The 21803-nt window shown below is 36.9% G+C and overlaps 1 protein-coding gene across 1 annotated transcript in view; it reads left to right on the top strand.

The window, feature by feature from the left end:
* PKHD1L1 (PKHD1 like 1) overlaps positions 1-21803 on the top strand; it is a 160697-nt gene that overhangs the window by 21536 nt on the left and 117358 nt on the right. The window contains exons 7-19 of the mRNA XM_023518204.1: positions 176-229; positions 1348-1421; positions 2371-2413; positions 5968-6038; positions 7534-7644; positions 9615-9704; positions 11223-11491; positions 12950-13041; positions 15642-15801; positions 16112-16247; positions 17109-17252; positions 18861-19018; positions 20312-20425. Of these exons, the coding sequence (XP_023373972.1) occupies positions 176-229; positions 1348-1421; positions 2371-2413; positions 5968-6038; positions 7534-7644; positions 9615-9704; positions 11223-11491; positions 12950-13041; positions 15642-15801; positions 16112-16247; positions 17109-17252; positions 18861-19018; positions 20312-20425 (1516 nt within the window). The remainder of the gene's footprint in view (positions 1-175; positions 230-1347; positions 1422-2370; positions 2414-5967; positions 6039-7533; positions 7645-9614; positions 9705-11222; positions 11492-12949; positions 13042-15641; positions 15802-16111; positions 16248-17108; positions 17253-18860; positions 19019-20311; positions 20426-21803) is intronic.

Here is a 21803-nt window from a genome sequence, read left to right as displayed (position 1 = left end):
AGGAACTGCCACATAATACTTGTTCAGCACATATTTGTCAATGAATGAGTGATGGATACTAATAAATGACTGAGAGAAAAATACTAGGTAGCCAATAAGCTTGGTGGGAGGGGTGCATTTTGAAATGATTTATTAAAACATAACCTGATTTTGTCTAATAAAAATATTTATACAGAGTTTACATTGGAGGAATGCCCTGTGAGCTTCTCGTACCACAATCTGACAATTTGTAAGTAATTCAGATCATTTTCCTTATAAAAATAAATAGCAGGCTCGGCTCCTGTGGCTCAAGTGGCTAAGATGCCAGCCACATACACCTAAGGTGGTGGGTTCAAATCCAGCCCGGGCGCCAAACAACGACGACGGCTGCAACCCAAAAATAGCCGGGCGTTGTGGTAGGCGCCTGTGGTCCCAGCTACTTGGGAGGCTGAGGCAGGAGAATTGCTTGAGCCCAGGAGTTGGAGATTGCTGTGAGCTGTGATGCCACAGCACTCTACCCAGGGGGATAGCTTGAGGCTCCATCTCAAAAAAAAAAAAAAAAGAAAGAAAGAAAGAAAGAAAATAAATAGCAGATATAAATATACTAAGTTTAAATAGTAATTGCTACCAATACTGCATAGCTCAATGCTTTATAATTTTGTACAGATTATATTTTGTATAGTAAATTACCCATCATTTGGATAGCTAGGCAATACCTATATCCTATCCTCTGTCTCTAATAGTTTAATAGGGACTATTATTCAGATTATGAGAAAAGATGTTTTGCGAAATAGCCTTATCAAATAATTGTTTTACTTCATGGTATTTTAAACTCTTCAAAAGAAATAACAATGTGCATAGCCAAATTAATTAAAAAATATTTCATTGTTAAATGAAATTTTTTTCAAATAATTTCAGTGAAGTCTGGGAAATATTTTTATTTTATAAAAATTTGGGTTGCAGCAACAATTTCTGTCCTGATGCATATCCTGAAGCTAATGAGATATTTTCAAGGGAATTGCAATATTTTAAAATTTTAGTGGTTTTTTTTTTTGAGATGGAGCCTCAAGCTATCCCCCTGAGTAGAGTGCCATGGCATCACAGCTCACAGCAACCTCCAACTCCTGGGCTCAAGCGAGTCTCCTGCCTCAGCCTCCCAAGTAGCTGGGACCACAGGCGCTCGCCATAACACTGGCCATTTTTTTTTAGTTGCAGCCATCATTGTTGTTTGGCGGGCCTGGGCTGGGGATTTGAACCGCCACCTTAGGTGTATGTGGCTGGCGCCTTAGCCGCTTGAGCCACAGGCGCCGAGCCAAAAAATTTTAGTGTTAATAAAAATTTAGACATTAACTTTTTTTTAAAAATTAGGTATGGCCTAAAGTTAGATCATCCACATGGAGATACAGGTTCTATGATTTGTAGAGCTACTGGAACTTATGTTGGTAAGTGTTGATTCTCTTTTTTCATAACTGTCATAAAGGCCTGATTTTATTTCTCTGTTTTGTGTTCTTCTAAACCTCCCCAGCCTTTTGGGGCATCCGTTTTGTGTTCATATTCCCTCTTTTCCTTTGCTTCCTTTTCTTCTCCCTCTTCCAAGCATATGATTTAGGTTTTTTCTTAAGGTTTACATCTAAGGTAAACTTCAAGTTGTTTTTTTTTTATTCTCTCTTCCTACAAAAGATTTCATGACTAATTTAGCTGTTTTACCTGTTGCCTTAATTTCACTCTAGCCTTTTCTCCTTAATCTATAACCCCCAGGCACATGGGTCTTTTAATACTTGAATGTGCTTTCCTGTCCTTTCTATCTGAGGCCCTCTGCAAGCTGCCTAACCTGAAAATTTCAGATAAAATGTCATGCCCTCAAAAAAGCTTCTGTCTCTTCTTGTCTTACATTCTCAAAGCTCACTCTACTTTCCTAGATAGCCTTATCTCAAGTTCAAGTGCACTGTTTGTGCCATTGCTCTTGACCAATTGTGTTCTCCACTAGACTTTATGTTCTGTAGGGAGAAGGACAAACTGTGCTCACCCTGCATCTGTATCTGTCGACCCCTGGCAGAGGGTCTGAACAATCAACAACCTGTTGAACGAGTAAAAGAAACGTCCGGGCAATGGGGTTACATACCTGTTCTTTTATTATTCTTCACTTGTGATCATGTTTCGTCAAGTTTTTCTAGTTATAACCTGGAGACATCTTATTGTGCTTATTTTTAAATTGTAGGTTCTTCTTTAAGATAGTTCCATTTTCCTTTCTTTGAGGATTAATAGGTGATTTCATATGTACAGTTTTTCTTTTATATTTTTTCCTCTTCTTTTAAATCAGCTTTATAATATAGAATTATTGTTCTCCTGTGACTGGGAACTTAACTGATTGTGTCTTTTAATTAATTCCAGGTCATCACAACGTCAGCTTCATCTTAGATAGTGATTATGGAAGGTAGGCCCTTTTGTAAATAATAATTTTTGTAATTAATTCAACTGGGTAAATAAAGTACATATTTACTTTGTGCTATAGATGTAGAGATTAAAATATTCATCACTTTCTTTTCCCAAAGTAACGTTTAGAGTCTGCAACTCCTTTTCACTCATAATTTATGCTTCAAACATAATCTTTCAATTGTTGGGAAATCTAGCATTAACTAAAACCACAAATTTAAAAATTATGATTGATTGTGATATGGAAAGATATTATTTTATGACTTGTACCTCTTCTGATTTAATTATAATTTCTTGATTACTAAAGTGATGAAATTCTGACTTGAAATAATGTAAGAATAAATAAAACCTCATGGCTAGTACTACCTGATAAAGGTTTTCTTTTAAGATCTAGATTCCAGAGAGTCATGCAAGATGGTAGTTATAGTTTTCAAGTGCGCATCTTAATATCAATATTAATTTGGGGGCAAGACACAGTTCTAAGAGGGACTTAACCTAACAAATGCAATCAATGAAACCTGGATTCTTGTGCCGTCAATGAATCCCCAACAATAAATTAAAAAAAAAACAATACTCATTTTCAGATGTTTTACATTCTAATTTTGGTAAGAAAAACCATCATTTTTTTCTTGAGATTATCCTGATCTCAACACGGGTTGCAAACTTGGTATTCTGATAATGACAGTGAACGTGGAGCGGCAGGCGCGGTGCTGAGCACTTCACATACGTTATCTAGTTTAATCCTTTCAGAGATAAATTGAGTGCTATCAACCACCCCATGTTACCTGCTGTGAAAATGAGACTTGGGAGGTTTAATAATTTGCTCAAAGATATTCAGCCGGTAGGAAACATCCCTAGGTGAAGCCAGACGGTCTAACTCCAGGGCGTCAGCGTTTCATTCGAAGGCTCTGTCCTGACTGGTCAGGGGATTTCAGCCACCAGTGTCACATCTCACCACTGCTTGCCATCCTGTTCTGGGACTCCCTACCACATCACTCTCCCACTCTAGGGAACATGTGTAAATGTGTGTGGGGGATTTCTTGGCTGTCACAGTAACTGGCTGTGTTAAAGGCTTTTCGTGGGCAGAACTATGATGTGCCAAGCCTAAGTGAACCATTCTGCTCAAAATGCCATGGTGTCTCCTACTAAGAGAATGAGCCAGCTGACAGACAGTCTCTCTTCAGAGAGAAGTTTGACAAGGATGGCAATTCTACAATCCAAGTAGATCTTATTCCTGGTCAATGCACACAGACTGCAAGAGAAGAATGAGCTGTGGTCTCTCCACCCAGGGCACTGCCACTGGAGTAGTGAGACTATGTACACTGTTACTGTAGAGACCATCAACTTTTAGACAAGTAGAGGCAATATTTTTTATAACAAAGTGATGCTGGGGCTGGATACTTTATTATAGTCCAGTATAGACTAGACCCAGTATAAGTCAAGATCAAATCAGAGTGAAAGATATGTAAATGGTGCTACAATATGCCTGTATAATTTACATGGAGCAAATGACTTAAGGGTCCCATGACTTAACAGTTATTCTCTGCAAGAACATGACCTACTTACATATAACTTGATTAGGATAATATTATCTTACTGAACAGATTAAAACACCATCTTAGAAACACAATTATTGAATATTAAATAATTTCCTAAACTATATACTTTCTTTTATACTCTCAGGAACACTCTTCCTAAGGTGAAAAGAAATGAATTCTTAGTTCTGAGGCTACATGAAAGGTGTTAATTGCCAAATCCATCATATGTCTCTCAGAGAAGTGATTATCCAAAAATAGAAGGTTTGAGTGATCAAACTTGAATGTGATTGATAAGTGTATGTAAATCAATCTGCTACATTGACATGCTCAGAAACTTCCAATTTAAAAATGCCAGCAAATTCACAGATAACATGGGCAAAAATACTGCAGTATGTTGTTGATTCTGTGATCCTGTTTCCTTTTTTATCTTTTATAGTCAATTCTTCTCCTTTTGTGTTAATGTCTTAGAATTGAGGAAATTGCATTTAAATATTCTATTTAAAATAGTCTTATGAATTTAAGATAACTGTTATAAAAATGACATTTACTATTTAGAAGCCTGGTCTTAAGATTACTTGGCATTTGAAAATGTTAAATCATTTTATAAATTATAAAATTCACATTGTACAAATTTCTGGAGCATTGCTGAATGTCAAGTGAACCGATTAAAGACCACTGTGGCACCCATTCTCTATTTCTTTCGATAGTCAACCTTCTCTCCTCTGTTACCCCAAGTTCAAACAACAGCTGTTCCAAACTGATAAGGTTCAGAGGAAGCTGCCTTAATTGAGAAATGCCTAGTCATTATCAATGAATTAGTGGAATAACCTCAGTGTCATCCAAAATATAATTACATTCAAATTTTATTTCAGGAGGCAATTTTCCTACTAACTTAAGAAGCAGAGGTAATTTTTGAGATGTGGAATCTGACCAGACACAATATTGTTAGAGCTAGCCTGGTTTCAGAGTCAGGAAATCAGCTGAAAGGCTTATGACATCAGAATGTAAAATCCAGTAAGAACTTTGTAAAGAATTAATTATCACAAAATATTTCCAGAGATTCATTAGCTTTACAAATGTACCTTGTAATGTCTGGGTTAGATTTACAGGAGAGTTCATTATTGGCCTCAATTACCAGATTTGCGTTATCCTTTTAGATTCTAGTAATCTAAATCTGGTAGTTGTATTATATTCATGATATCTGGGGTTTGAGTCTTAATATTGAATTTCTAAGTTTTTCTAATTGTGAATTTCTTTGAGGGCATTTAAAAAGAAGTATTTAATTTTTTGGATTCTTTCCCTTCCTAATTCTTTAGGCTATGGAAGTGCAAAAGTATTATCTATCAAAAAATATGAGCAGGCTCCGTGTTTATTAAGGATGATTTAAACCTGGTGATGGTGTTAATTTGCTACCTGTACTGTCAGCCAAGTTAGTAGGCAAAAGAGGAATGTTGAGCAGGGCTCAGGATGGGATCCTGGGCTCCCCAGTTGTTTTGTGATCTTGAGTAAGTTAAGTAAATTCTCTGAATTTACCTACCATTTGGTTGATGCAAAGATCAATCAACGGTGGAGTCAAGAATCAATCAAAGGTTCTTAGCATGCTGCCTTTTCTCAGAATCTAAAAAAAAAGTAAAAAGTTAAAGTGAAAAAAAAAAGAATCTAAATAGGTTGTAGGAGAAGATAGAAAGGGGGTTCAGCAGAAGAACCCGGCCTTGATGAAGGGTAGTCCTCCTGCATGGTTTTTCAATGTCAGTACAATTTCTTAAAATAAACTTTCTTAGGTATAGTTTGCATGTACTAAAATGAACATATTGGAAGTGTGCCATTTCGTAGGTTCTCACGAATGTATAAGTGTGGGTAACCAAAAGTAAATCAAAATATACAATGTTTTTATTTTCCTCCAAAGTTCCATCCTGCACCTTTGCAAACCACGACATTTCTATCAGTAAAGTAAAAAATATATATATCAAAATAAAAGTCATTATAAAGCAGAAAATTTTACTTTTTCTTAAAACAGGAGTTTCCCACAGAAAATGACATATTTTGTGTCTTCTCTCAATACAATTTCAATGTTTCAAACATATGCAGGTATGTGACACTTCTTTCATCTGTGTGTGTGTGTGGTGGGGGAAGGTGGTATAGACTTCATTTCATCAAATCATGTTTTTATATGCTGTTAGGGAAGGACAATGGTTGAGACAGGGAGTCTAACAGGCAACGCCAACATCAGCTAGAACTCCCTCCCCCACGACATTCTTACTATGTGATTGATTAAAAAATGAACACATCACACTAACAGAGAGAACAGGGAAACTTCAGCTATCAGACAACTCATCATAAGTTGAAAATATACTTAAGTCAAAAATACATGTCGTAAATTTACCAAACATCTTGGGTTACCCTTATCTACCTTAAATGTGCTTAGAACACTGCCATTTGCCTATGGTTGGGCGAGGTTATCAGGCAACACAGTGCCCTCGCTGGATAGCATCCATTGTTTGCTCTCTTGATTAGCTGAATGGATGTTGTGGCTTTCTGCCTGCCCAGCATCATAAGAGAGGAGCTATCTCATATTGCTAGCACAGGAACAGATTGAAATTTAAAATTCCAAGTTCTATGTGGTTTCTACAGAATTTGTATCGCTTTTGTACCATTTAAAAGTCAAAAAATCTGAAGTTGAACCATCACAAATCAAGGACCATCTGTACTCTCCCAGGTTTAAGCTTTCAGTGTGGTCCAAAATAATCCTCAAGTAGATTATAATTTAATTTAATTTGATTATTTCATTTAAATCAGTCTCAGGTTGATAGTATTCCTAGGGAGAATATCAGAGCAAACACAATTCCTCCTGGAAGAATTCTGCTTCATTCCAGGATGGGAGTGATTCAAAGACGTATTCAGATTTCGAAGATGTTAAAATTTGAAAAAGAATGAGTGTCTTGGAAACAATCAAATGTGATATATCTTGTTTTATTCTAGAAATTTATTTCCTGCAAAAATTCATATGTGAGAATGCATCTATAGAACTTTGATAGAATTAACAAAAATAGACTTTCGTGAAAATCTGTCAGAGGTCTTATACTGGGCCAGTTTGCCAATATACCTAAAACTTTTATACACAAAGCCACAAGAAGGCCAATCATAGTTCAATGTGTTACTACAGAGGAAAATAAAAGTGTAAGATGTAGGCCCATAAACCTGGGACAGATTCAGAAGCATACAGAAGGAGAGGGGGTCGACTGATTTCCTGTGCTTTCTTTTGAAGCTAAACATCTGTGCTCTGCGTAGATTTTCCTTGCTTCCTTGATCCTCCTATTAACAACATATTTTTAGCATCAGTCCCTTTTAAAGTCCAGTCCCCATGGAATGTAGGTGTCTGTGAACGCCGTGTTTATTGACCTCTTTGCAGGACAGCATCAGAGACAAAATAATGAAACCCCGAATCCATTCATTTAGTAAACCACTGCCTACACAGTGTTAGAGGCTATGGCTAGGTAATTTGGAATTTTTAAAAATAAATAGGTGTTTGGGTTTCCGGGTGATATTCGTGATATTTTGTTTAATGTGCTTCTCTCCTCTCCAGAGGTCACTATGGTTTCACCTTCACAAGGAAGCATTCGAGGTGGCACGACACTTACAATAAGGGGGCGGTTCTTTGATCAGACGGATTTCCCAGCCAAAGTTCTAGTTGGAGGTAATTTTTTATGATTTTTAGTATATTAGTTTATAAGAATACATCCTGCCTGTTCCTTAAAAATTTGCAAGAATAATAAGTCTTCTTTCAATTAATATCTTAAATTTAAAGCTGGTATTTTCACATAGGTTTTTGATTCTGGGTGTTGAGGCTGTTCCAGCTGCAATTCTCCAGAAGGGTCACTCTTTGCAGCCTTGCGTGACTTGGGCTTGAGCTCAGGGGTTGCACTTTATAGAAGCATCATGGTTGCCATCCACAAATTCCTCACTACAGTTTAAGGACACACTCTCTGTATCATAATTCTTAAATGCCCTTTGTGAACGTCTGTTAGTTCTCAATGAGTTAGCTAATTATAAGAAAATGTAAAGTGGTATTTTGGTGTGCGCTCCTCATACTCTTCTCGTGGTACACTGGGCCTTCTATGCACATCGGTGGTTTTGGAAAGAACACTAATTAGTGTGTTACTTGTTTACAAACGCACATGGGGCGTGGTTCTCTGGCTGTGCCTATGGTCTAGACCTGTTCAGAGACAGGGAGCTACCCAGGGAGGCTGGGATGAGTGCAGCAGTGACCTCCTCCCTCTCATTCAGAATGACTGGCTTCCCCTGGCAGGCAGGGGCAGGATGCCTGCCTGTGCAACTGGGCACATACATTTCTGCTGCAGCCGTTTGCTGTCTGCCTTTGAAGGAATCTGCCCGTGAGCCAGCCAAAGTGTGATTTCAGAGGAGAAGAGACAAGACACGTAAACCAACTGCATCTAACAGTCATGCCATCTTTGCTGTCCCCATGAATTCTCTCTGGCCACCTGCATAAATATTAAAACTTGGGCTTAAAATTGTAAAATTCATATAATGTATTATTCTATTCAGGTTTGATGTTTTAAATATTAAAACCAGGAACATCAAGCACTCTTAATTGATGGAACGTGTCTTCCGACCTGGTAATACACTTATTTTGACTATGCTCTAGTTGCCATGCAAAAAACAGCACGTGAGTTTTCTATCGGGCTTCATTGCCATTAATGTGGAGACCAGATTCGAGATGGTGAATCCTCATTAATTTTTTGAAAATAATGATCTGCTTATGTATTTGTCTTTTGCTTTGGTCTGTTGGCTTAATACACTGTTCACATTCCTTGATTTCTAGTTTATTTTCTTGTACCCACAAGACATTCAAAACAGTAAAAGTTAGTGTGAAAGTTTCAATTTCCCAGGCCATCAGACAAAACTTGACAAAAGCGTCCCTCCACTTCCATTGTCCTCACATTTCGTGGGCTGCAATTGTAGTTTCAGAAAACACTTACTGAGGGCTGACCATGCATGAGGCACTGGGAGGGACACGTGAAGGTCTGCGTCACAGCCCCTTCTCTCAAGCCTGATGGTGTTCATGCAGGGGTTATGATCACTCTCTGTTAGTCCCTTATTTGTCTGGGGCTCAATCTACTTGTAAAAATACTGTTTAACAATTATTATCAAGTTTTAATCTTTGATATTGGAGATTTTTTTCTCAGAAAAATGTTGCCTTGTGAGCTCTGCACCTGTAGCACAGTGGTTATGGCACCGGCCACGTGCATCGAGGCTGGCAGGTTCATACCTGGCCTGGGCCAGCTAAACAACAATGACAACTGCAACAAACAAATAGCCAGATGTAGCAGGTACCTGTAGTCCCAGCTACTTTAGAGGCTGAGGCAAGAGAATTGTTTAAGCCGAAGAGTTGGAGGTTGCTGTGAGCTGTGACACTATAGCACTCTACCTAGGGCAACATAGTGAGACTGAGTCTCAAAAAAAAAAGTCACTGGTTGCCTTGTGGAAATATGACCAATTAATGAATGATAAGCTTGAATGGAGAATGTGTAAATCAAAGGAAGTGTTGTTTGCTCAGGGCTTATGCAACTTTGTTTTACTTGAAACACTACTGAATGTAGGCTGTTGTGATTTGCATTCTGAAGCCTGAGACCTGTCTCTTCCTAGGTCAAGCTTGTGACATTTTGAATGTCACAGGAAATAGTATATGTTGCAAGACGCCCCCCAAACCTCACACTCTCAAAAGCGTCTATCCAGGTATGTTACTATAGTCACACAGAAAGAGTATTATTGTCATATACCATTAGTAAAAAAATACTATTTGAACTTTTTAGAATTTGTGGTGAGAATTATAATAAGTTCCTTCCATGTTTTTAAATTTACATTTTCTGCATTAGAAAATATTTGTATTAAAATAGGTGCATCCAAGCCGTACCAGGCAAGATAAGCCTGGTCAGAGTTCTTCAGATGCATGCCTGAAAACAACACATCTCTACTGACAGAGTGTACTCATGCTTTTATTTCATATTAAATTGTGATGGTTAAATCTTGGCAAAGACTACAGAGAAATTTTTTAAATGCCTTTTCTGTTTTAAAAAAAATAAATGTGGGAGTTTCAATCCTGACTAGTCTAGAACGATTTGGGAGTGAAAACAGGAGATGAGAGAAATGTAACCCCAAATTCTTTTCATTATTTAAAAATTCAGATTAATAATGAGGGTACAAATGATCAGGTTACATTATTTGTGTTTCTAAGGTCAAGTTCAAGTTGTAGTTGAGCCCTTCATCCAGGGGGTGTGCTGTAGACCCTCACCACGTGCTCATCAGTTGAGAGTTTACTAATCCCCATCCCTTCTCCCCTCTCCTCTTTGCCTCCTCCTCCGTCCCCCCAGGCTTGAATATACTTGTGTTTTTCTCTTGTATGGGCCCGTAGATGTTTTTCTATTGGTTTTGCATTAATATTGAGTAAACTAGATACTTGCATTTCCATTCTAGTGATCCAAAGTTCTTTTTAGCCCTTGGCCTTGCTGTCCAGGGAAACTGCAGCTGATAGCCTTTGTATCTACACTAATACCATTGAAATGCTGTGCGTGTTTGAGAGTGGTGTGTTTCGTATCTTGGGCCCACAGTGAAATCTGTTTATAATTTTAGCATTTGAAGCCAAATAAATTCTCTTGACCAACCTCTAGATTGTCTTTGTTTTGAAAAATATCAGGAATAAATGTTCACTTTAAGAAAACAGTTCTGATATTTGTAATTGCTGACTTTAGAAAAAGTTGTATGTATCAGAGAACACTGCTGCCATAAAGGTTGGCTGATCAAGCTTTTCTCCAACCGAATACAGCTGAGAAGGAGTCGCTATTATTTTATAAATCTAGATAAGCTTAAGGGAGCTGGAGGAAGGCAGGAGTCCAATTGTGGCTGCATTGCAAGGTACAAAAAGTAAAGAAAAGAGGGAGACAGGTCTTTTCTGATTAGGAAAAACATTCACAGAGTTTACCCTGGCAAGTGGGTACCATAGCAACCGTGCCAATGGTATTATCACTCCCCATTTACCTTCGTGGAAACTGAGGCTCAGAGAAGTGAAGTAATGACAAAGGTAGACTGTCCTCTGGTTACAGGTACATATAGCGGAATGTGGAATTGTTTTGTTTGCACATAAAATCCAAAAATGTGAATTGAAATAGAACATTTAAAACCACTCTAAGACAGAAGGCCCCTGAGACATCACTTCATGATTCTGGTGACAGGCTTCTTTTATTTTATCACGTTTAGGTGGGAGAGGCTTGAAGCTTGAGGTGTGGAATAACAGCCGGCCAGTAAATCTTGAAGAAATACTTGACTACAATGAAAAAACGCCAGGGTACACGGGTGCCCGTTGGGTAGATTCTGCTTCCTATAGTTGGCCCATGGAAGAAGACACGTTTGTGGCACGCTTCAGTGGATTTTTGGTGGTTCCAGATTCTGATGTTTATATTTTCTACATCAAAGGAGATGACCGTTATGCTCTGTATTTCAGCCACACTGGACTTCCAGAAGATAAGGTAGGGAGCTTGTAGAATAATATTTGATATTATAAAAACAATATGGTGCTCTTTGTATTTATCTCCCTTACTTTCAACTAAAACCAATGAATATGTTAAAATTCATAAGAAATGATTTCATATTGTTTAGTTCTTGGCTATTTTAACACAATGATATATATATATAATATAAAGTCATCATGGGAAATCCATAACCTAAAAGAAAATTATTTCCCATATCTAAATTTTCCCTAAGGGAAAAACACATATATTTTCTTTAAAATTGAAGTTTTTTATTATGAAAGAACTATAATCACAACAAAGGTAATTTGGAAAAGAATGAAGATAACTCACTGTTCTACATTTGCTTGGTCATGAGATAAAAGTCTATCATTTCTTGTGTCTCTACTAAAATTATTTCCCATATCTAAATTTTCCCTAAGGGAAAAACACATATATTTTCTTTAAAATTGAAGTTTTTTATTATGAAAGAACTATAATCACAACAAAGGTAATTTGGAAAAGAATGAAGATAACTCACTGTTCTACATTTGCTTGGTCATGAGATAAAAGTCTATCATTTCTTGTGTCTCTACTCCAGTGATTACCTAAATAGAATCCTACATTCAATTTCATAGTTATCTTGTGTCACATATTGATATAAAATGCTGTTATTAAATAATTTGTATGATCACTGATTTTAATACAAATTTTAATAGCATGTTATTGTATGGTTTTACTCAGCCTAGATAACCAGCTTCCTACTGCTAAGTCTTGAACTTACTTCGGATTTTTTATGACCACAAATGATAATTCTGAACATCTGTGTTTATTAGATTTTTCTGTATTTTGGATTATTTCCTTAGGACAATTCACAAATGTGAAACTGCTAGATCAAATCAAAGTAACATTTTATGATTCAATTTCTATGGTCAGATTGCTTCCTGAACTGACTGCATTCTAATTTTTATATGTATCTTTTATTTTTATTACATCTTTATTATGACTCCAAACATGGTAGTCATTCCTACTTGGAAGTTGAAAGTCCTTTCTCTCTAGTATGCAGACCCATTTAGCCATCTACAGCATCTCTCAGGGCTACCCCGAATGACCTAGGTTGGATTAAATCCTTCTAAGTTCTCTTTAGAGCAAAGCCTATTTATTTAACAATAGCAACCTTCCTCCCAGGATATATCTTTTCACTTTCCACAGCAATTCTAACAATGGCAAAGCTGTGATCTGCCTAGTGTGCTTGGTATTGTCATGTTGCTGTTAGTGAAGGGTAGAAGGAACAAAGTGAGTTCTGATAATTTAAAAAATTTTCATTTCATCCTGGATAACAGCTCTACAAAGAATAGCAGGAAGTAGTTTTACGCTTTTCTATTCATACAAGTTCGAAGACTAAAAAATCATAACTGCTAAATCAACATTGAAAAAATTATTAATAATTCCCCCCCTTGTCTGTCTTTCTGAGATTAGGTGAGAATTGCGCATCATTCGACCAATGCCAACAGTTATTTTGTTAGTCCAACACAAAGATCAGATGCCATTCATCTTCAGAAAGGAAAAGAGTAAGGTTTTTCTATTCTTGTCTTTAACTTATTGTGTGGTATTTAAAAAGTGTAAGTTTATATTTATAAATGGTTCTAATTCTTTGTATTGGTGGGAAGTGATATTAGTTCACTGGCTTAATTTAGGATTGGTTATTCTCTATAATTTTATTATTTTTTTTCCAGTTTTCAAGAATTCTGGCATTTAGCCCACCAGGGAATTTGAAATCTAAATGAACTCTGTTGCAGAAATTATAATTTTGTGAAATATACTTAATCCTGTGTCAGTTTTCTACTGGGACTTTCAGTTAATCCCCCTATACAATTTCTCTGTTCTTACACCTGAGCTCTTGAACGGTGCTAGGGGAAAATCACAGAATCACATGGACCGGTGCCACTGTTATTATTCACTGATCCATTTCAGGAAGATATCAGAAATTTAATGCAAAGAATATTAAGATACACTCCCTGCCCTTAAGGGAGTTTAGTGTGTAAAGGTCAAATCCAGAAAGCATATGAGGATATTATCCAAATCGCAGATGATGCCATTCAAAAAGCCATTCATGATTCCCAGAAAACAGGAAGGTAAGAGACATGATCCATTCACAGTGGAGGATGGGGAGAAATGGCGTTGCACGGCGCATTTAAATCATGTTCCATTTACTGTTTGTCTGTGTTAGCTTTTACTGCATCACCACTCCAGACTTCAGTGGCTTCAAACAACAGATGTCTATTACTTCATATGATTTTATAGTTGGCTGAGCAGTCCTCTAGGTTCTGGATAGTTTAGTGGAAACTGATGTCTCGGATGAATCTCATTCACATATCTGGAGCCTCAGCTGGCATGGCTGGGACTTAGATATCTGGGCCACCCCATTTCATATGGTCCCTCATCTTCCAGGAGGCTAGCCCAGGCTTGTCGCATTTGTGGATGGGTCCAGCAGTAAAGGGGGGGAATTCCCGATGCCCATACCATGTGTGCATTGTGTCACATTTGCTAATACACCATTGCACAAAGCAAGCGGCCAAGCCTACATTCAAGGGGTAAATAGACTTTACTTCTTGATGGGAGGGTGTTTTTGTTCATCTTACTAAATTACCCTTCCAGATATTAATGATGTTATGCTCAGAGGTGGCGTCATGAAGATCAGTGGAAGTGAACGGAGAGGTTTGAGATCAATAGAAGCCAGAAATAGTCACACTTAATATTCTCCCTGAGGTCTTAGTAACAGGGACATGGAAAAGGCATTTTATTCTTTATTTCCCCTTCCTCCATCTGCTTCCACTTCTTGATATCATTAAACATTTCTTTTTTTCACCACTGGGCCACTTAGGGAAAAGTGGAGTGCCTGATTAATCCCTGCTGCAATTAAGGGTCAGTACATCTTCTGTCTTTGGCTTGGTCTTGGAAAATGAGTTTAGTCATCTGTTTGCTGGTGTCTGTGCACCTGCAAAGTAAGCTTGAAATTCACTACCTGTACTTACACTGGCGCCTGTGAATTCTAAAACAGAGGACACTGTAGGTGCTTATTGCTACTGATGCCTGACCATGTCCCAGAGGTAGCTCACGTTGCCTCCTCGTTCTACTCAGATCATCTGGTGATGTCCTTTGGTTCACTTTATTCTTTGACTCTTACCTCAGTTACCAATTTTTTTTTAAAAAAAACTTTAAGTTCTTAAAATTCTCTTTGTATCTTCTAATCATATGGAGAAAGGGAATGGTAATATCTATTTCTGGGGGTTTTGTGAAGATCAAATATAATGACATCTGTGAAGGGCTTAGTTTAGCATCTAGAACAGTGGTTCTCAACCTGTGGGTTGTGACCAATGAAAAGACATCCTGCATATCAGATATTTCCATGACAATTCATAACAGTAGCAAAATTACAGTTATGAAGTAGCAACGAAAATAATTTTATGGTTGGGGTCACCACAACATGAGGAACTGTATTAAAGGGTTGCAGCATTAGGAAGGTGGAGAACCACTGGTCTAGAACATAGATAATCCCTAATATATGTATAAATAAAGATAAAAAATATAATGGTTCTTTTTGGAGTTCTTGGTGTTGGCCACCTCAACTCCGCAGAACTGGTGAGCAGGTGCTGAGGGCAGCCAAGAGCCTGATACTATCCTCCAATATCAGTTCTGTGGCGGGGGGTGGGGGGGAGAACTATAGAGCCCCACCATCCTAGACACAAGAGAATGACAACTTTCCTTCGTTAATTTCCATAACCTTGGGCCCTTATTCTCCATATACGAGGATATCTGTTGAACAATGTGAGGCAATTTAGAGGAACTCCCAGCTGGCCTCTCCAAAGATGGAAGCAGCGGTGACATTGCTGGAGGCTTCGGTGGGGAGGCAACAGTATTGTACTCACCTGTGACAGCTGGCCAGTGAATACCTTGTCTGGATGTGCAGTTAGAGAAGGTCCCTCCTAAAACACATATCTTCCATAACTCACTTTATTTTAGCAGACTGCTATGAAACTTTTAATAATTTCATATTTAAAATCAGAGATAAACAAACAGGCTTTTTAGAAAATGTTGATATTTTATTCATTGAAAAAATTTCATGATGAGTGCTGTGGGAAAAATACTCACTAGTTCCTCTGTTCTCCAGATATTATATTGAAATCTTGCTGCAAGAGTACAGACTGAGTGCTTTTGTTGATGTTGGACTGTACCAGTATAGAAGTGTCTACACTGAACGACAGACAGGAGACGCTGTCAATGAAGAACAAGTTATCAAATCCCAGTCGACCACCATCCAGGAAGTGCAGGTTTGCTATGGCGTAGTTCCACTTTCTAGAAAGCCAATGTCCAAAGGTAGGAGCTCTGTTTGGTTATTGATTTTACTAAGAAACGTACTGCTGGTGAGGAACAGAGTCACAGACAAGTATTGAGTCGTGGCTTTCACAATTTCTTATCAATCAAAGAGACTGCTACTTGATAAGATGAATTTTTAAATATTTTAAAATGTTATTTTATCATTATCATAGACTAGTAAAGAGACATCAAACAGCTGGATTACAATGGTTTTAAAATGCATTTTTCCATATATTAAAGGTTTTTTTTTAAATTGGGAAATAGGTGATCACATTGGAAAACTGGGAAACAAGTAATGCAATTAATGAAGTTCAGAAGATCGAGGTAACCAGCCCATGTGTGGAAGCTAATTCATGTTCGTTTTATCAATATAGATTAATCTATCACCTGGAAAAAACTGGTAAGTTATAAATCATACAGGAGATATTAATTCTTCTAATGTGTAGATGTGGTCATAAAGTATATTTATTCTGGCCAAAGTCTACTGTCTGGAAAATATAGTTTTGACAGTATGATCGACAAAAAGGAGAACAATATATTATGAAGAAAGCCTTCAGACTGGCATAGAAAACATCATCAATACAAACTGTCCTGGCACATACCATTAATTTCTATTATAAGAAGATTGATGAATCTATATTTGAATGCATAAAAGTATTGTGCATTTAACTTACTCCTATGACCTACAGGCGTAAGTTAATAAAACAGGAATTAAATTCATCATTGCAAAGAAGTAAACATGTCTTTCGATTTCTCAATTTAAGTGATAGACCAATGACACACTCATTTATCAGTAAACATACAACATAGCATTTCTAAATTTTATCATAAACTCTGCAAAATATTTTTTGCCAGTTCTGTTAATTGTTCTAATCAGTTAATACTGATGAGTGCTTACTTTTTGACAAATACAATGCTTGATACTATGGCAATACTGAAACAGTAAAATATGAGCTTGTTCTGATGACCAGTCAATTAAGTGTAGATACTATTGAATCAATTTCAGAACATAATTTCTCTAAGTGGTAACTTAGTACAGAGTTCGGGTGCTTAACAAATGTAAATACAGGGCAGCCCCTGTAGCTCAAAGGAGTACGGCGCCATATGCTGGAGGTGGCGGGTTCAAACCCAGCCCCAGCCAAAAACAGAAAATAAATAAATAAACAAATTTAAATACAAATCATCAGTGTTGGCTGTGGTAGTCCATAAATATTACAATATTTCTGTTTTTGTTTTCTCTTTTTTAAAATCTATCCAAAAGGCTTGCTGCCTGCTGATGCTTCTGACTTCCTATTACAATCAGCCTTAAATGACCTTTGGTCTATAAAACCAGACACAGTTCGAGTAACAAGAACTCGGAATTCCCAGAGCTATATCTACACAGTAACCTTTCTATCTAGTAGAGGTAAGCATGTATTTTATTTTTCACTTCTCTAGAAAAAAAAATTATATCCTATGCAATTCCACTGTAAAAGGTAAAAGTTCCTTAAACTGACAGAGGAAAAGAATTGGATTCATAGCCTTGATTCATATCTGGAGAAATAGAAATTAAATCATTATTTTTTCTATAATAGTTTAAATTTTGGTTGGGTTTCATGGGATGTACAATTATAGTGCATGAGAAATGGACTATATATATTACAGATACACTCTCAATATAACAGTCTACTTTATACATTTGTAAAAATTAGTGAAAATATTAATTCTGAATACAAAATTTAAGTAAATTAATATTGTCTAGGAGGCACCAGTCTAGCCAAGTTTTGCCTGATGGAAGGAATCTGTGGTCAAATTCATATGGGGGACATTGCTAACGATGGTTTCTCCTTGAAGATTGAGCTTATTAGAGTATTAAAATCCCTGAGGAGTTCTATAGTTAAGAAAAAAAATTTACCTGTGTTAATGCAAACTTATTTGATCTTCTTGTCTTTTTTCCCCTAAGTACATGGACTACCTATTTAATGCCCTATTACTGTATTTTTTCAAAGCACTTTTAGAAATATTGAGATAGACATCCTGCCTTAAAGTCAAGGTTAACAACCAATTTGGCTGTTTGGTAATTCTCACCCATGAAGTAGGTCTCTGTCTATGTGTGAGTGTACTGCCTTTTCTTTGGGCAATCATTTTACAAAATGATGAATATTCCTGCTGAATGGAGGATGAAGAATTTTGTTTAACGTGAATTTAAGTTCTAGACATTTTTCGAGTTAGATTGACAGAATACTACATAAATGAAGATATGGTTATCTTTGTTGATCTAGTTATAGACAGTCCCTGGGTTACAAATGAGATAGATTTTGTAGGTTTGTTCCTAAATTGAGTTTGTAAGTTGGAACAGATAACATTTATCTATCACCTGAAATAGCCTCTGTTCATAAGTGTGAGTCATCTGTCAGTCTGATGTTTGTAACTCAAGAATTGTATGTTTAGATTAAAGAGACAATTTAAGGCTCTAGCAGAGACCTTAAGAAATATTGCACACAAGTCCTAACTGGTCAAATTCTAAGACTTTACCCACCAAAAACATCATCGGGATTCCTCTAGTGAAGCATCCTTCCAAAGATGAGAGACATCTGAGGACAAGGTCTTATTTCTCTCGAAGTGACATTGTATGAACAAGCCTCGCAGAGTCGGGACTGTTTTCAGAAATTCAGCTTTAGGCCCCATTCATGTAAAAAAAAATTAGTAATATCTCAGCTGATTGAATTAATGGTATTAGCACAAAACTTAAAGAATTTTTAAAACATCTTACTCTCCATTGATCATCACATCTTGGTCTTAATATGTCCTTCCGCTTATCTTATAATGCTTTATTTTAAGCCACAGGAACAGCACTTTAAACAGAAAGCACTTTGTCTGTTTTGCGATTTCTGAGCTGCATCTTCCTCATTCATCCTTCTTTGTGATAATGGGACTCCAGATAAAACCAACTGGGTCAAACTTAAGTGTCTCTTACAGATCTATCTCCATTTAATCAGTTAACTTAAAAATTCTGTTTGCTACTACATTGCAGGAGACTTCGATCTGCTTGGTTATGAAGTACTTGAAGGCAATAATATCACACTGGATATTACAGAACAAACCAAAGGAAAACCCAGCTTGGAGACATTCACACTGAACTGGGATGGGGTTGCTTCTAGGCCTCTCACCCCAGGGTCATCAGAAGCTGAAGTATGCTCTGGGAATGGTCCTACCATGCCTTTTCCCCGCCCTCTCACAGCATCCCTCAGCCATCTGTAGACAGATGGAAAGAGATGTTATTTCCAAAAATCACTATAAATCTTCTAGCACCTGACCAACTTACCACAACTTACATATCGTGACATTTTTGTTTGAAAGAGGACTCAGAGATAATACAGCACAGCTAGTCCTTTTTCTAGACCAAACGTTTTAAAGCCTTTAAATCTTGGCTTTGCTTGCAGAAGCTTTGCGTCCCTTTACCCACCCTGACATTGTTTTCATTCAGAATCCATTCTGCCATTAGGTAAAAGCCAGAGATTTCTTGAAAGATGTGTAAGAGCTTAGCTATAAAGTATTCATAAGTTTAAATCTTATTCCTTTATTCAACAGAAAGCCATTTAAGTGTCAACCTTTTATAAAGAACACTGTAGGGAGTAGTGATACATTCTTCTGGTTGGCGTGTTAGCTTGGAGCCAAACCATTGTAAGGAGAGAAGGGAGAACATGTTATAAGACAGAGAAAGAAGGAGGAGTTTCCTGTGCTGTGCCAGCGGGACCCAATAGGCCTGCGTGTGGGGTAGTTGTTCACAAAGAATTGGGAGTTATTGAATTTTCACAATTACCTGTACAATGAGTTTAAGGTTAATATTTCCTCAATGATTGAAGATTTTACATTGTTTCAAGACCTTAATTCTAAACAATCATTTCTATGCTTGCTCAGGAAAATAGATGTAGAAGTTATAGAGGACTTATAAATGTGCACCAACTTCTGCATAATCCAGAATTATTTATTACTTTTGGAATAATCGTAAATATAGGTGTACAGTATATGCATCTTTTGAAAAACAGAATACGTTGAGATGTTTAGCTTTTTCCTATTTGATTTTGAGTTAGTTGAAATAATAACTTGTATGGAATCTGATTAAATGGGTTCTGATTCTTTAGGTTTGCTTTGTTGCTCTGTATAAAAAAACTACTAAACAAATATGTCTAACTTATGTAATAACTGAGTAAGCTTAATTGTTATTAACATTATTAATATTCAATATTAGCCAATTGGATGTGAATACAGCTAAAACAAACCTCCTGAAAACTCATTTCCCACTAGAGTTTATCACATGTTCATTTAAGATTATTGAGAAAATGGTCTCAGAAATATCCTAAGACTTAGGATTACCTTATGAAAATGTTATGTTAAAATTAATTGTTAGAATTAATAGTAGACTTACTACTTCTCTAACTCTTCATGAAAAGGAAGTTACTAAATTTCATATTGTGAATTTAGTTCCAGGTAGCAGTGGAAGAAATGGTTAGCGCTAAGTGTCCACCAGAGATCGCAAATTTTGAAGAAGGATTTGCTGTGAAATACTTCAGAGACTATGAAACTGACTTTCACCTGGTATGGAATATTTAATGAATGTGAAACTGACCAAATAAGAATTCATTTAAATGTTGGGAAATTTATGATTTCTTTTTTGAACTAGCATTAAGTATTTTATCACTTAAAGAAAAATTGCAAATATAGTTTTGTTATATACTTATTGGTAAGGCATGCATATTCTATCATCTTCTCATATTATAAAAGTATTCAATTGTGAGAGCAGTATTTTCACCACATATGAATTTTCTTGATCCATAGAAAATAGGTAAGATGGGCAAATATAAGACTTACAAGGTGTTTTGCTTGTTTTCTTCACATGGATGCAGAGTGCATCCTTTTTTCTCATTGACTCCAGAGAATGCAATTTGTAGAGAAGCATTATACAGCAAATCACTTCTCTCTCTCTCTCTCTTTTTTTTTTGCAGTTTTTGGCCGGGGCTGGGTTTGAACCTGTCACCTCTGGCATAAGGGGCCAGCGCCCTACTCCTCTGAGCCACAGGCACTGCCCACAAATCACTTCTCTTGTTTTCTGAAGTCACCCTGTCATCAATTAGTGCAATGCCTTGTCATTGTTTCTTTCTTAATGAGATATAAAGATTTTTCTTTGATATGTAGTAAAGGAAAAAGTGCAAATATATACTTTCTAATTCTCATTTTGAAGACTCGAGGAAGCCAGATATTTACCATTTGCAAGTGAACACTGTAAGAATAAAAAATATATAGTCTAGCTGGGCACAGTGGCTCACACTTACAATCCAAGCACTCTGGGAGGCCAAGGAGGGAGGATCACTCGAGCTCAGGAGTTCAAGACTAGCCTGGGCAAGAATGAGATCCTGTCTCTACTAAAAATATAAACATTAGTTGGGCATTGTGATATGCACCTGTAGTCTCAGCTACTTGGGAGGCTGAGGCAGAAGGAGTGCTTGAGCTCCAGGGTTCGAGGTTGTTGTGAGCTAGGCTGAGGCTACGGCACTTTAGCCTAGGTGATAAAGTGAGTCTCTTTCTCAAAAAAAAAAAAAAAAGATTGTCTATCTATTATCTAGCTAGCTAGCTAGCTGTCTCTATAATCTTGTCTAGCTATTTAATTTAAATCAATGTCTTATAAATAAATATGAATCTGTAAACATATATATCTCATGGTACTTAACATGAACAGATTTATTAGTGAGAAAAAGCAGAAAATCTTTCTATTTAATGGTCAACTTTTCCAACTTAATAAATGTACGTGTATCTGAGCTGTTCTGAATGTGGTAGCAGCAGCCGTGAGGACTGACGAGGACTGTACACTCTACTCCTCTCCCGTCATCATGGCCCACCACGCGTTTCTGTTCTCCATCCAGCCTTACTATTTGCGTTCCCAGCACCAGGCTTTCCGACTCCTCTGCTTTTCTGTGCA

Source organism: Otolemur garnettii, unplaced genomic scaffold (assembly GCF_000181295.1).
Source record: "Otolemur garnettii isolate 467f Iridium unplaced genomic scaffold, OtoGar3 scaffold00004, whole genome shotgun sequence".
Lineage (NCBI taxonomy): Eukaryota > Metazoa > Chordata > Mammalia > Primates > Galagidae > Otolemur > Otolemur garnettii.
Note: the sequence above shows the minus strand (reverse complement) of the source record. Positions and strands in the feature narration are given on the sequence as shown.